Source organism: Panthera uncia, assembly GCF_023721935.1.
Source record: "Panthera uncia isolate 11264 chromosome C1 unlocalized genomic scaffold, Puncia_PCG_1.0 HiC_scaffold_3, whole genome shotgun sequence".
Taxonomy (NCBI): Eukaryota; Metazoa; Chordata; class Mammalia; order Carnivora; family Felidae; genus Panthera; species Panthera uncia.
Genome location: NW_026057584.1, coordinates 33,892,713 through 33,906,771, shown reverse-complemented (window position 1 = coordinate 33,906,771; position 14,059 = coordinate 33,892,713). Strand labels below are relative to the sequence as shown.

The following is a 14,059-nucleotide window of genomic DNA, read 5'->3' as shown; positions in this document are numbered from 1 at the left end:
GTGCAGATGCCTTCCCTTTTAGCATACTTAATGGCGTTGGGGCTGGGTTAACCTCAAAGGGATACAGAAAAGTGGTCCCATGTTGTTGTTTTTCTAAGCTCTCTCAATGATTCTAATGTGCATCTTGGCCCGGGGAACCAACATTTCACTTTATAGATCCTGCTGTTGCCCCACTGTCTCATGGAAAAGGAGGCCCAGTGTGGTTTTACATGAGCCTTTAAAGGGGTCCTTCAGAAACCTCTGCCAAGTTGACAGAATATAGAAATGTGGTCATCAAAGTTAAGTTTGGTAGTCAGACAATTGGTCTCTTTAGAGTAAGATAAATATGTCATGAAACAGTCTGGAAGAAAACAAAAGATTTGTGTTTGCTGAATAATAAGAGATATCCAGTGGAAACCAGATGAATTATAATGAATGATCAACACATCAGAATACTAGCTCCCCCAAAAATTGGGGGGATAGAGGGAAACCAGAACAAGGAACAAGTTTGTAAATGTCCATCAACAAAAGAAGCTTTCAGAAGAGTCAGGATGGTATCACTAAAAAGTTAACAAGTGACAAAGACCCACCTCTTATTAATCATCACCTACCAATAAAGAACTTCTGATCACAGCCAACAAATTCCTCCTTGTCTGAAACACAGAGAATGGCAAGAACAGAATATGTGGAGGAGGAGAAAGAGAAGTTTACTTAGAACAGATGCATGAAATTATCTTCAAATCTGCAAGTGACGCTCTTTCAGTAGATGTCAGCACAGCTGAATTCATCCTGAATGGCTTATTAAAGAATATCCTAAGCACTCTGCAACCTATCACATGCCCCAAACTATGCAGAAATACTCTCCAGAATTTTAGCAATACACAGAATATATTCTGTCAAATATAATTAAAACAAAGAGCTATTTTAGGCTTGTTTAAAGTTACAAGAAAGATATTGAGTCATAGTCAAAACAAATAAAAATTTGGTATACATTTTTAAACATGCCCAAAGAAAACTGACTTAAAACAGGAAACAGATGAACTGGCTTTGGCTTAAACTTGTGGAAATGGTATTCTGCAAGACCTTTAATTAATCCCTTTGTTGGAGGGGGGTTTTAAGTTTCTCCCTGATAAAATGGTTTATTCTGTATAAAATTAGTATTTGCTCTATGGCTGCCAATTGTGTCTGACTGTCCAAGAATCTGAGGAACAAGAGTGAGGAGAACTGATCCCAGTGGCTCTGAAGCATCTAGAACTTATTTAAACTCCTGTCTCTGCTTCCACTGCAGTCTCAGAAAAATTCATATAAACTCCAGGAAAAAAATGTTATAAAAATATCATTTTCAAGTTACTTTTTACTAATAGACGTTCCTTTTCACTTATGCAACTCTGTTCTGATCATTGAAGTACTATGTAAAGAGCCACTGTTCATAGAATGAACTAACATATACAACCTTTTCTTCTTAACCTTTCTTTCATGTACATCTTAAAATACAAAGAAAACACACCAAAATTAATTCCATCTTCTATTAAGTAAGCACTGAAATACGTCAGTAAGTTTAAAAGGAAATGTTTACTCAGGAATATATTCATAAAGCTTAACTGCTTTCATTGTTCACTTTTAAATATTTTTCTATGAAATTGAATATCTTATCACTGCTTTCACCCTCAAAATACATCTTATCTTAAAGTGTATCCTGTCAAGTATGCACATGGAGGCACTGAAAAATCTTAAATATAGCTCTGTTTGGCTTACCCAGGAAATAAAAACAAACAATTACCTTCTGAAAGCTCCTCTGGATATTTGGACAAGTGAAAAAACAGACATGAAAAAGTTAAGTCTTTGAGAAGATCGAGTTGGCCATCCACTAAAGACAAGTTACAAAAATGAGGCTTTTATGTCTCTCTTAGAGAAAGTTGTAACCTGGGTAGGTCTGGCAAGGCAAATGAACAACGTACAACTGGGGACTCAGGAACTCGTGGGACCTGACTGTGCTGCTCTGAGGACTATGACTTGTTCTGCAAGTCACTTATCTACATTCTCCCTGAAGATTTTATCTATGAAGACTCCTCTCCACTGGTTGGCTTAAAATGGGGCTTGAGAGACAGAAATTATAGGAAGGCAACTGATTTGAGCCTCCTCTCTCCTTCTCTCCCAGAGGCCATATGCTGCTGCTCCAGAGGTGCTGCAGCAGCCTCTAGCCTAAGCATCCTCATTCTTTACTCCTCACTGGGTCCAGTGACACATGTCCATCTCCAGCCAGCCCATTGGAGACAAGGGGAACTAAACACAAAGTGTGCTGTTTTGTTTTCTAGATATCTTAAATATCCATGTTTTCTGTTACTTTTTTTTAATTGGCATTCCTAATTAGATTATATCATCACCTCCCAGAGAAATTCAAGGTCACATGACACTAAATTCAGAAAAGAGTTGAGATCAAAACTGAAGAAATGTAACTGCCCACTAAGAGCTCTAAGTAACAGAATTAAGCATCATGAATGAGTATCGAGTTATTTACTTAGAAGGGCACCTGGGATATAAAGTGAGCTCTGTACTGACAGCAGAGAGCCCCATATGGGGGCTCAAACTCATGAATTGTGAGTTCACAACCTGAGCCGAAGTTGGATGCTTAACTGACTGAACCACTCAGGCACCCCAAAACTAGAAAATTTAGAAACAACATAAATGGTAAGTAAATAATTTAGGTGCATAGTTCTCAACTCTATATGTCTTAGTGCCATCTTTTTTATAACCAATATTTGTGGCAATCTCTCGATTCTTATGAAATCAAATTAATATAATCTATTGCACACTTAATTTTAAAAACCAATGCAATACTCTAACTGTAATATAAAGAAAAAAATTAAAAAGAATTCATTTATATTTTAAAAATGTGTATTTCAAAATATTAATCCTCGGGCATGACTTCTCTAGAAGACATGAGAAACTATGAATAAGAAACTATTAGATGCTTATACCCACTTATAATGAAGAAGCATGGATTAAAGGAAGTGAAAATATTCCTTATATGAAGTATAGAAAAATAGAAGGGCAAAGTAACAGTAAATTCTGAAATAAAAAAGTGCTCTGATAAGTAATGACAGACCAGGTTTACTTGTATATAAAAGGGAAATTGCCTTAATTGAAGTAGGGATAATATACCAAAGCAATTATAATCTGATGAACTGGAGAAAAGGAGGAAATATACTTGGGAGCAGTTGAGTAATGTTAACATGCTCCAAAAGGTTGCCAGTTTTCAAAATACTCTGTGAGACCTATTTCATTACTAATGATGTCAACATTACTCTGATGTTGGTATCACACACTTGGTGATACCATATGTCATCAATAATAACAAATAACATTTTAAAGTAAAAGAAAATAATCAATCAGCATAGATACTTCACTTTCTAGTTTATTTACTATCAGTATGGAGCGGACAGAATGTGTGGAGTAAATTATTCAATAGTTGCGAGGCAATTTCTTTAATCCTGTTCAAATGTCTCTCTCCATAGTGACTGTCTTCTAAACAACTGAGCTTTTCATGTTATGTCTTATGAAAATGTATATCACTATTGTGTGTTAAGGAACTGCTCATTTATATTTGTAATGTGTTTTGTCCAATAGGACATTAAAAATATTACGCAGGATGGTCTCACACACTGCAGGACATCTGGCATTCCTGAGTCCTACCAGTTAAAGGCCAGTGCCCCAAATCAATGTGACAACCAAAAAATGATCCCAAAGAACTCCAAAATGCCCCAAAAGAAGCACTGGCTAAGGTGAAGCTTGTAATATCTCACAATTATACTGTTGAGGTATTTAAACAATTATTGTATCATATCCCTAGATGTGTGTTTAAATTATACCAATATCTGGAATACACTCTTAAAAATCAATACCAAATATTCATTTTTTACTTACCAGATTCAAATGTTTCTTCATCTATGGTTTCCCATGGGGACACAAAAAAAACCAAAAGTGTCATTTTATTACTATCAATACTGAGCCTGTACTTTAACAGATGAATTCCCTGACCCTATGCTTCTGCATACACACTAACTTCTAAAAATCTTTCCTGAATCAAGGCCAAGTCAGTGGTGTCTCTATGGCATATTGAACTTTTAAATGAGATATGTGGTATTAAGTAGCTGGGCTATGACAATAAGCAGGTATGCTGTATGAGGCTATAATCAATAAAATAAAATAAAAGAGACTAAATAAAATGTAAAAGAGGCTCAGAGGGAAGGGAAAGGTAGAATGTCACAGGAAACTCCAGTGGATTGTCAGTGCACAGCTTTGCTATTAGAGGGCTTTCAGATGGAGGAGAGATGCACCCTGACTGAAGGTGGGGCAGGGTAGGGGGTGGGGAGGAACCATAAGCAACAGGAACGTGGCAAGGAGAGTGAGTATATTGGTTTGATTGCATAGGCTTGTGTAGGCGATAAGGAAAGATTTTATGTAAACCAACTTTCAGTTAATTTCATGATCCTTAATATCTCTTTAAAATGCTAAAACAGTTCTTTTTAGCATTTTAAAGAGATATTAAGGATCATGAAACTAGAATGTAGAGGGAGAGCAATTTGAAATATATAGCAACATTACCAATGCTTGCGTCCTTGGATCAGGCAATACTGCATCTAAGGTTTACTCATACCATGTGGAACAATATATTTACAAAGCTATTTGTTGTAGCATTGTTTGTAATAGAACAGACTGGACATAACTCAAACATCTACTGATAAGTGATTATATAAATGCACAATAATTTATTTAACCAATAAGGTGTTAAAAACAAAGGAAGAGGCTCTTTAAGTACTAAGATGGAATCATATACAATGCTAAGGAGAAAAGCCAGGGACAGAAGAGTGTGTATAGTGTACCATCAAAAAGTCTTTTTTGTTGTGTTCTTTTTAAAGGTATTTTTAAAAGAATGGTAAGGATGATGATAGGGAGAGGAGAAAAAATATACATCATTGCTTTTACATGCACAGAATATGTCTGGAGGGATCAGGAAGAAACAGAGCATTTATTGCCTCAAGAAATAAAACTGAGTAGAGGAGAAGGGAAAGGGAGGAACTCTATACTTTGGAAGTTTTTGAATTATAAAATATATGAATGTATTACCTAATAAAAATTGTAAATTAAAATTATAGAAAGAAATGAATATTACTGCAAGTTTTTAAAAACCCGAATGTGTACCTGGCAAAATAAATATGGTGTCAGCATTATTCTGTAGTTGTTCTGGGAAGTATATGTGAATCTTTAAAATATCCACAATTTAAAGATTTCATATTGTTCTTTAATTTCTAAAAACTAGATTAGCCCAGAAAGCCAAGACAAATTCACTTATCTGACTAAGGACTCTCCAACTACTGTCCCAACAATACTCTGGTGATTCTTGAGCCAATCTTCATTATGCCACTAAATTTGGAAAACCTTTTCCCAATTTACAAAAAAAAAAAAAAATTAAGTATAGAAATGTAAAAAGTTTTCATATATTTCTCAAAAATTTGGAACCCACTTCTATTTATCTATACTAGAATCCACCAGAAGATGGTACCAAACAATAACAAAAGCTATATGTTGCTTTTTAAAAATTGGCATTTCAGTATTTTATAGTATTTCACAAAAGCATGGTGGTTTCCAGACATTCCACCTGAATGTTACTGAATGTAACACCTGAGTATTACTGAATGTTCCTGTGATCATTTCTAAGACACTGGTTTCTAGAACTTAGTAGAAGGTTGGTTTTGGAGCCTGGAGACATTCCCACAGCTGTGCCTCCCTTCCAAGTGCCAGAACCACAGAAAAAGTCAGGCGCAGGGGAATTCATTTTACACATTTCTTCCAGAGGAAACCTGTTGCTCCATTTGGCCAACTCTGCGTCAGAGAATCTACTGCTGAAGTGCTTCATATGCCTTCTGGTGGTAATTCTATCAAAAGGAAATGTTACCTGCTTCCACACACTTCTCATCAATCTTCATGTCATCTTCTATAAAAGAGGACAGTAAGGGAAAAATAGAACTTAAAATGTATGAGTTTCCCAACGTATAGGCTTATGTCAGTAAACTCAGACCACCTTACAATAATGTTACTCTTACAACAAGCATATTCCTTATGCTTGCTCACTTGGAGAGATAAAAAGGACTCCACCATATTCAATGAAAATCTATGGTATAGAAGGCAACATAACATAAAATGGTTAACATTTTAAAAGCATTGGCTTTATGAATGGACAAATTAGTTTACCTCAAGCCTCAGTTCTCTATCTATAAATGGAGATGGTAGCAATACCTCCCATGTAAGTGAGGATAAACTGAGACAGTGTATGAAAAGCTCAGGTGTATGGTAAGCACTCAATAAATGTTAAAATAATAAATAATACATATTATAATATATAAAAATAATGTTAAAAAATTAACTATTTTTACCTTTAACTAGGGTATATATAAGAGAATAAGAGACCATAACTTTTAAAGCCGACCCCACCTAATATTCAAAACCCTCTACAACATGACCCAAACCCAACTTTGAAGGCTATTGTCCATTTCTTTCCTTCACATATCTTATATTCCCATTACAGTAGCCACCATCAGTCAGTCCTCTGTACCTTTGCTTATGCTGTTCCCTTTGCCTGTAATGCTTCAAGGTCCATCTCAAACATTAACTAAAATGATTATCTCTGCCATGAACTGCATAGCATTTTCTTCCTACTACCTTGAACTCCCTGCTACTACACATCTATCCTAATATATAGATGTAATATAATACAACCATTTGAGTATTTGTCTTATTTGCCCTCCTAGATAGTACCTTAAAAGCATAAACTGTCTTGCTAATTTTTACATATTTTACAGAGCTTAGTACAGTGTCTTGCACAGAATAGGTACATGACAAATTATTTAAGTTGAACTGAATTTTCCTTTTAATATGAAAATAGTTAATGTAAATGTACGTTTTGAAAAAATAATTTTTTTTCAGAAAGCACTATACATCTTGTGCCTACCATAGTGCCCAGCACTTCCTAGGTGAGAAATAAATAGTGGTTTAATAAATAAGTCTTATCATGTTCCAAAAGTGCAAGTAATTATCTGTATAATAAGCTATAATATTATCAAGTCACATAATAAACCTATCACCACCTTCTTACAGACCATATCATTAACTATGGTTTTTAAGTAACATATGCAATATAAAAATTTTTACAAAATAATACTGTTTTATAGAGGTAGGGGCACAGATAAACAAGTAACATAGCTGCCATTCAATTCCTTATAATTATTCAGAGATTACATTTCAGATTAGTATTTTATAACAACAGTGAATTTATTAGTTCCTAAGACATAACTAGAGGTTTTATGTTTTGTTTTTTCGTTTTTTTATCAAAGAAAACTACTATTATTATTCCTGTTTTACAGAGGAATTTACACGAGTGAATTTCCAGTAACAGCACAAGTAGCCCTGATTTTTCTAACTTGCAAGCCTGGGATCCAAGACAGACACTGATTTTATTCTCTCAAAATCAACAATTCCACACTATAGGCAAAGGGTAGGTGTTATGGGCTGATCTGTATCCCTCTCGAATTTATATGTTGAAGTCCTATCCCCCAGTGTGACTGTATTTGAAGACAGGGCCTTTAAGGTTGAATGAGGTCATAAGATTGATTGGGGCCCCAATCCAAAAGGACAGGCAGTCATCTGCAGGCCAGAAAATCTCATCAGAAACCAGACCGGCTGAACCTTGATCTTAGACTTCTGGCTGTCAGAACTGTGAGAAAAGAAGTGTCTGTTGTGTAAGCCACCCAGTCTGTGGTATCTTGTTATGGCCACCTGAGCAGATTAAGACAGTGGGCTTGTTACCCACCAAGACCTCAGAGACCCCGCCTTTCCAAAGACCTGCCCATTTCCAGTTTCAGGATTGAGCTGTGGGGGTGCCTAGGGGAGTGCTCTTCTAGCCTCTCTTCCCCTCCACAAGCAGATAGCATCTTGCCTTCTTGCTTTTGTAAGTGTGTGTGTGGCATCATAATGAGTCATCTGGGTGTCTGGGCTCAGAGAGAGAAGTAATAACTGGAGGTTCCATTTGCCTCTGAAACAGAAGCTTCAATCCAGACTACACTGCCTGCAACATCTGGCAATATTCTTACCTTCTTTGGACTTCAATCTTTTCATCCATAAAATGGGAACAATCACGAATTGCTTACAGGGTTATTTTTAAGACAGTGTGTGTAAAACAGCTGACACAAAACAGCAAGCCAGTTTCACAACTTTTATTGAATTTTTACCACGTGCTGCATATAAATGTTATCTCTATTTTCTCCTATTCCTCTCAGTGTTAGGACAATTACATCATGTGTGCTTTCTTTTGACTGACATCTTTTGACAAATTAAGATCTTAGTGATTGGAACACTACTAGGTATATAGGAAGAGCTTAATAAATAGCTAAACTGAATTGAAGTGAATTAACAAAACTATACAAAAGTTCTACAAGACTTTGGAGATGAGGGTTTCTTTTTTCAAATACTATTTCTTACCTTCTTCCATAGAAATTGCTGGATACAGACAAATAATGGAAGTGGGGAAAAAAAGAGAGAGTGAGAGAGAGCACAATAGTTAATGCTATAGTTTTTCAGATTAACTTACAATAAGAAAAGCAAAGTGCCAAAATCATTTAATTAATGTTCTAGGCTTAATCTATAGAAATTTGGTAGAGATTTAGTAATGAAATGATAAATATGTATCCTATAGAAACTAATACATTTATGAATCTTGTTGGAAATAGGGATTTTGCTTCTGGCAAATCCCACTCCCTTCCCTCCTTAAAGTTCTATAAGGGTTGTGTTCTATTCATTTCTGAATTAATGCACTTAGTTCAGAATATTTTAGGAACTCAAATCTTGACTGGAATAAAAGGGAGAGAGGGAGGAAGAGAGGAAGGAAAGAAGGGAGGAAGGAGTGAAGGAAGGAGGGCAGGAAGGAGGGAAGGAAGGAAGAGGGAATGCAGAAGGGGGAGAGAGGAAGGAAAGAAAGAAAAAAGACAGAACAGCGACAACTTAATTGTATGAGCATCTTTAGTAATATATTTATGATAGCCATCTGCAAATTTTTCAGTAAGTCTTGTTAAATAAAAGTGCCCATACCTCCTAATAACCTGTTCCTGAGATTTTTCCCCTCTATGGTAACATTAATCAGAAAGATACACAATAATACTTATTACAGCATCATCTAAAACAGTTAAAAAGAAAAGGAATGATCTAATAATTTAGAAACTGAACATGCCCCATGAGAAACAACCCTATGAAAAGTGACCAATTAAGTCAGTGACTCCACCCTTGAGGTTCCTGGACTTAGAGATTTGTGAGTATAAGAATAGGGGCTACAAACCATATTTCAGGATGGGCTTTTCCAAAAGTCTAACGTAAATCACACTTAGGCTACAGGAGCCAATTAAACATCAGCTAGGGGTCCTCCTAGTTACCAGATGCTGATTAGAAGCTTCATTAGCGGGGCCCCTGGGTGGCTCAGTCAAACACCCGACTTTGGCTCAGGTCATGACCTCATGGCTTGTAAATTTGAGCCCTGAATCAGACTCTGTGCTGACAGCCCAGAGCCTGGAGCCTGCTTCGGATTCTGTGTCTCCCTGTCTCTGCGCCTCCCCACTCATGCTCTGTCTCTCTCTCTCTCTCTAAAATAAATAAACATTAAAATGTTTTTAAAAAAAGAAGCTTTATTAGCATTTCAATGTGCCTTTGAGAAATGAAATAGGAAACTGAATTAAAGAAGTACCTCAATCTGGTTTGGTAAAAAACAAAAAAAACCTTTTTCAAAACACAAAGAAATAACTAAAATATCACTATAAAGATCACATCATGAAAAATGTTTCTGATAAAATGTTAAGTTAAATAAAAAAGATAGGTGCACCTGGGTGGCTCAGTTGGTTAAGCGTCCGACTCTTGATTTCCACTCATATCATGATCTCTGGGTTCTTTAGTTCAAGCCCCACATCAGTTCTGTGCTGACAGTGCACAGCCTGCTTGGAATTCTGTCTCCCTCTCTCTCTCTCAAAAATAAATAAATAAACATTGCCACTCTGAAGGAATTATAAGAGAGTTTTCTTCTTTCAAAAATGTCTCTATGATTGTCATCATAAATTTTCAAGAGAAAAAGAGAAGAAAAACTAATTTTGGGCTTAGACGAGTAATAAAGTAAGGACTTGCCATGGGCCAATTGGTGACACTGACACTGTTGTCTGCTTTAGTCCCCTTGCAGCCTCCCGTTCAGGTCCCTCTCCCTCCCTCCTGGCACCCCCAACCTTACTTCCTTTCGGGGGGAGGGGGGGGGCTGGTGAGGGCCATTTCTGAAAGGGCCTTGCTCAGACAGTTCCAGCTGAGCTCTGCCAAGCTGCAGCCCCTCTTTTCAGGTGGCAAGTAGTTCACAAGCTTTGCCACCATGGATACCTTTACTAACCATTCCCCCACTGCCGTTTGAATATTACCATCTAGCGAGGAAACTGCATTGATTAAGTAATAATTCAGTCCCATGTTTATTCATCAAATGCACACACGACTGTTCATCAGAGCTTCTGAATAGTGTGAAATTTAACCCCCCTGCATAGAGCCCACATGAAGGTTTGTGTGTGCAGCCTTGTTCACCAGCATATGTATAATGTATAAGCTAGCTGTAAAGACCTCGAGGCACTCAGAGTTGGGGGGCCATCACAGAAGGTATCACCGACACAGGAACATTTGCATTTTTATAAACTGAAAACTCTTATAAATCCAAAGGCATGAAGGTGCAGAGTAGGATTTCAGATGGCTGCTAGGAGCTTATTTGGGCAGTGGGGACAGTCAGAGCTCCTCTCTTGGGCAGGAAGCCAGCCCTGGGAGAGAAGGAGCAGGCTTCCCCACGATGCACACGCTGGGTTTGAGGTATCAGCACACTCACATATGGTGGATTTGAGGTGGGTGTGAGGCTGGTATGGCTGAGACCACCAGAACTCCCGCTGCTTCCTATGCACAAAGAAGTACACCATGAGGAAAAAAAAAACAAAACAACTCAGGTTAACTCAGGTGAAATAGATCCAGTGCTTCCTAGAATTCTGCTGCTTCTACCCAAGTGAAAAGGGAGATTTCTTCTCCAAACACATTGTCAAATATTCTCCAAATATACAGGTTTTCTTATCACGTTTTTCCTGTCTTACAGGCTCCTTTCAGAGCAACTCTTAGACTGAAAAATCTGGCCACAGGCCCCAGAGCTTCAGCGACTGACCCATAGGCCCCTGCCTCTCCAGTGGGTAAGCCTGCTTCACCTGGTCTCTGAATCTTCACAGCATGTTCCGGTTCCCCTCCCAGGTTGTTGATGCTCAATCCCTTAGAGCCATGTGGATTTCAATTCCTTCTGCATCCTTTATTTGCGCGCTAATCCAATAAGCCTGTCATTTCTGTGGGCTCCTTGCAAGACCCCTACCTGAGCCTCCTCACTGCTTTCTGCCCTGAGACCATAAGGACTAACCTTATAAAGCCTTTATCCCTGTTTATGTCAGTCCCCCAAAGCTTGGGTCATCCCTTATCCTCTGCATGTTAATCCCTGTAAGGCTCTGTCTACCACCCGCCTTCCCTGAAGCCCTTTCACACACCCCATGGAAGTCGAAGTCAGTCTTCAACAAAGCCTCCCAGACTTCAGCACCTACTGTGAGTAGGTGAGCCCTTCGCCCTCGTGCTCTAACCAAATCCCAGGTCTCCTGAGGGAACTGCTCCCCTGCATCTTTTAAGAGGCGGCTTGTTTCCTCTCCATTGACAGCTGTGTGCTGGTAAACAAGCTCTGGGGGAAGGGGAATAGCTGTGTTGAGTAGCTTTTGTTGATTTCTTTCCTGCTGGCTGATTTCCCTGACCATGGACGTGAGGAGAGGTGCATGTTTTCATCATTCTTCCTCTCTCTTTCCCAGCATTTCTTTACCCACCCTCACTCTCAGCTTACAACATTCCTTCTTATTTCACTGAGACAATCAGAGAACTTCCACAAGCTCTCGCCATATCCTCACCCTCAACTATGTCCACACATTCTGGATTCTCTGCTGTTACTATTACTGTTTATGATCCTGTATAAGGCCAACGCCTCTACTTGTATATGGTTGACCTTTAAGCAGGCCCTCTTGTACATGGATTTTTTCCAATAAACAAGTACAGTACTGCAAATGTGTTTTTCCTTTCCTTATGATTTTCTTATTAATATTTTCTTTTCTCTAGCTTACTTCATTATAAGAATACAGTATATAATACACATAACATAAAATATGTGTTAATCCACTGTTTATATTATTGGCCAACAGTAGGCTATTAGTAGTTAGGTTTGGGGGAGTCAGAAGTTATATGCAGAATTTTGACTGCATGGAGGGTCAGCACCTCTAACCCCTGTGTTGTCCAACTGTACTAGATCATGTCTCCATCTGTCTGCTCAAGGACATTGACAACAGCAGTTCCTTTCTTTTTCTCTGTCATAAAATTTTCCCTCTCACTGGACTGTTCCTACGAGCATTATGTACCTCATCTAAAAAAGTTCTTTCACACCACTCCCCTTTCCTCTCCAGTTACTCTCCCATTGTTCTGCTCTGCTTTGTACTAAAATGTCTCATGCCATAATTTCTTCAAATTGCTTTTATGACTGCCATATTGCTAAATCCAATGGTTAGTTCTCAGTCCTCTCTATAGCAGCTGACGTGGTTGGTCAGACACTATACTGTCCTGATTTTCATCCCGCCTCATTGGTCACTCCTCAATCTCTTTTGCTAGTTCCTTTTCTTCCTCTCAATTTCTTAACATTGGCTGGGCCTTGGACCCTTTTCTATTTTCTGTCTTTACTCATTTCCTCAGATCTCAAGGACACACAGATGACAGCCATGGGTTCAGATTCAATAACTGACATTTCAATTCAGGCCTGAATGATTAATAGAGGGAGTTAGAACTATCTTTTTGAGTTTCACAAGTGCTTTTCTCTCTTTTCTATATGATATGATTTTTCTGGTCTCCTGAGTATTTAAAATGCTTAGGGCATATGGATAAGTTGACTTTTGGATTTACAGACCAGTGTATATGTTTATCTATCTGCTTGTCACTCTTTACCTAATCTTAAATACAATAACAGAAGCCTGAGAAACATTTTATGTCCTGATAGTTCAGTCCTGAGTCCAGAAGTAAGAATTTCCTTACCTCTTCAAAAGGTGGTTAGAAGGAATTAGACCAGCACAGGTACCAAGGTCTGAGATTTTCCGGGCCTGCCACCAGAGGGCATCGTTCTGGTCCACAATCTGCAGGATGTCCCCTTTCTGAAAAGGCAACCCTGCATCCATGCAGGGGATAGTAGGATCCTCCTGGGGCCAGTACTCGGTCATGGCACGAACATATACCTGACAGTAGGTACAAAATGGTCCCATCAAAAGAACCCTTGCCCATGGGCTGTCAAGACTTAAAACCATTTCTCTACTCCTCTACCTACTGTTACTATCTTTCCTCCCCATACTCTCCAAAAGGGGAACCTGCCTCTTGAACTGAGTCTAAGATCCACCAAAAAAGTGACTTTGCCAACAGAATCTCTTAGTTGTGATTCTGTTTGTGTCTAAGTTTGTGTAATCAAAAACTTAGAAGTTTTTGCTCAAGTGTTTCCCATTCTTGATATTACTTTTTAACTTCTTGTACTCCGTCTCCTTTTATTGTATTCATTTACTCATTTGCCTCTCATGTCATCAATATTGAAAAATGTCCAGAGCGCCTGGGTCGCTCAGTAGATTAATCATCTGACTTCAGCTCAGGTCATGATCTCACGCTTCATGAGTTTGATCTCCGCATGGGGTGAGCTCAAGCCCTGCTTCGGGTGAACACGAGCCCCATTTCAGGTGAGCCCTGCTGTTTCTCTCTCCCCCCCCTTCATGGTATTCTCTCTCTCCCTCTATCCATCTCTGCCCTCATTCACTTGTGCTCTCCCTCTCTATCTGTCTCTCAAAACAAAATGTGCAACACAGTATTGAACAAATGTTCAACACATTATAGAAGAGGGTAGTATGATACAAAATATTAAGTCACTGTT

At 38.3% G+C, this 14,059-nt stretch overlaps 1 protein-coding gene across 1 annotated transcript in view; it reads right to left on the bottom strand.

The window, feature by feature from the left end:
- Nucleotides 1-14,059, bottom strand: part of MPP4 (MAGUK p55 scaffold protein 4) — a 38,311-nt gene that overhangs the window by 11,404 nt on the left and 12,848 nt on the right. The window contains exons 9-15 of the mRNA XM_049615250.1: nt 13,186-13,382; nt 10,925-10,989; nt 8,515-8,532; nt 5,936-5,974; nt 3,904-3,924; nt 1,760-1,774; nt 591-632 (exon numbers count right to left, since the gene is read on the bottom strand). Coding sequence (XP_049471207.1) covers nt 591-632; nt 1,760-1,774; nt 3,904-3,924; nt 5,936-5,974; nt 8,515-8,532; nt 10,925-10,989; nt 13,186-13,382 — 397 coding nt within the window. The remainder of the gene's footprint in view (nt 1-590; nt 633-1,759; nt 1,775-3,903; nt 3,925-5,935; nt 5,975-8,514; nt 8,533-10,924; nt 10,990-13,185; nt 13,383-14,059) is intronic.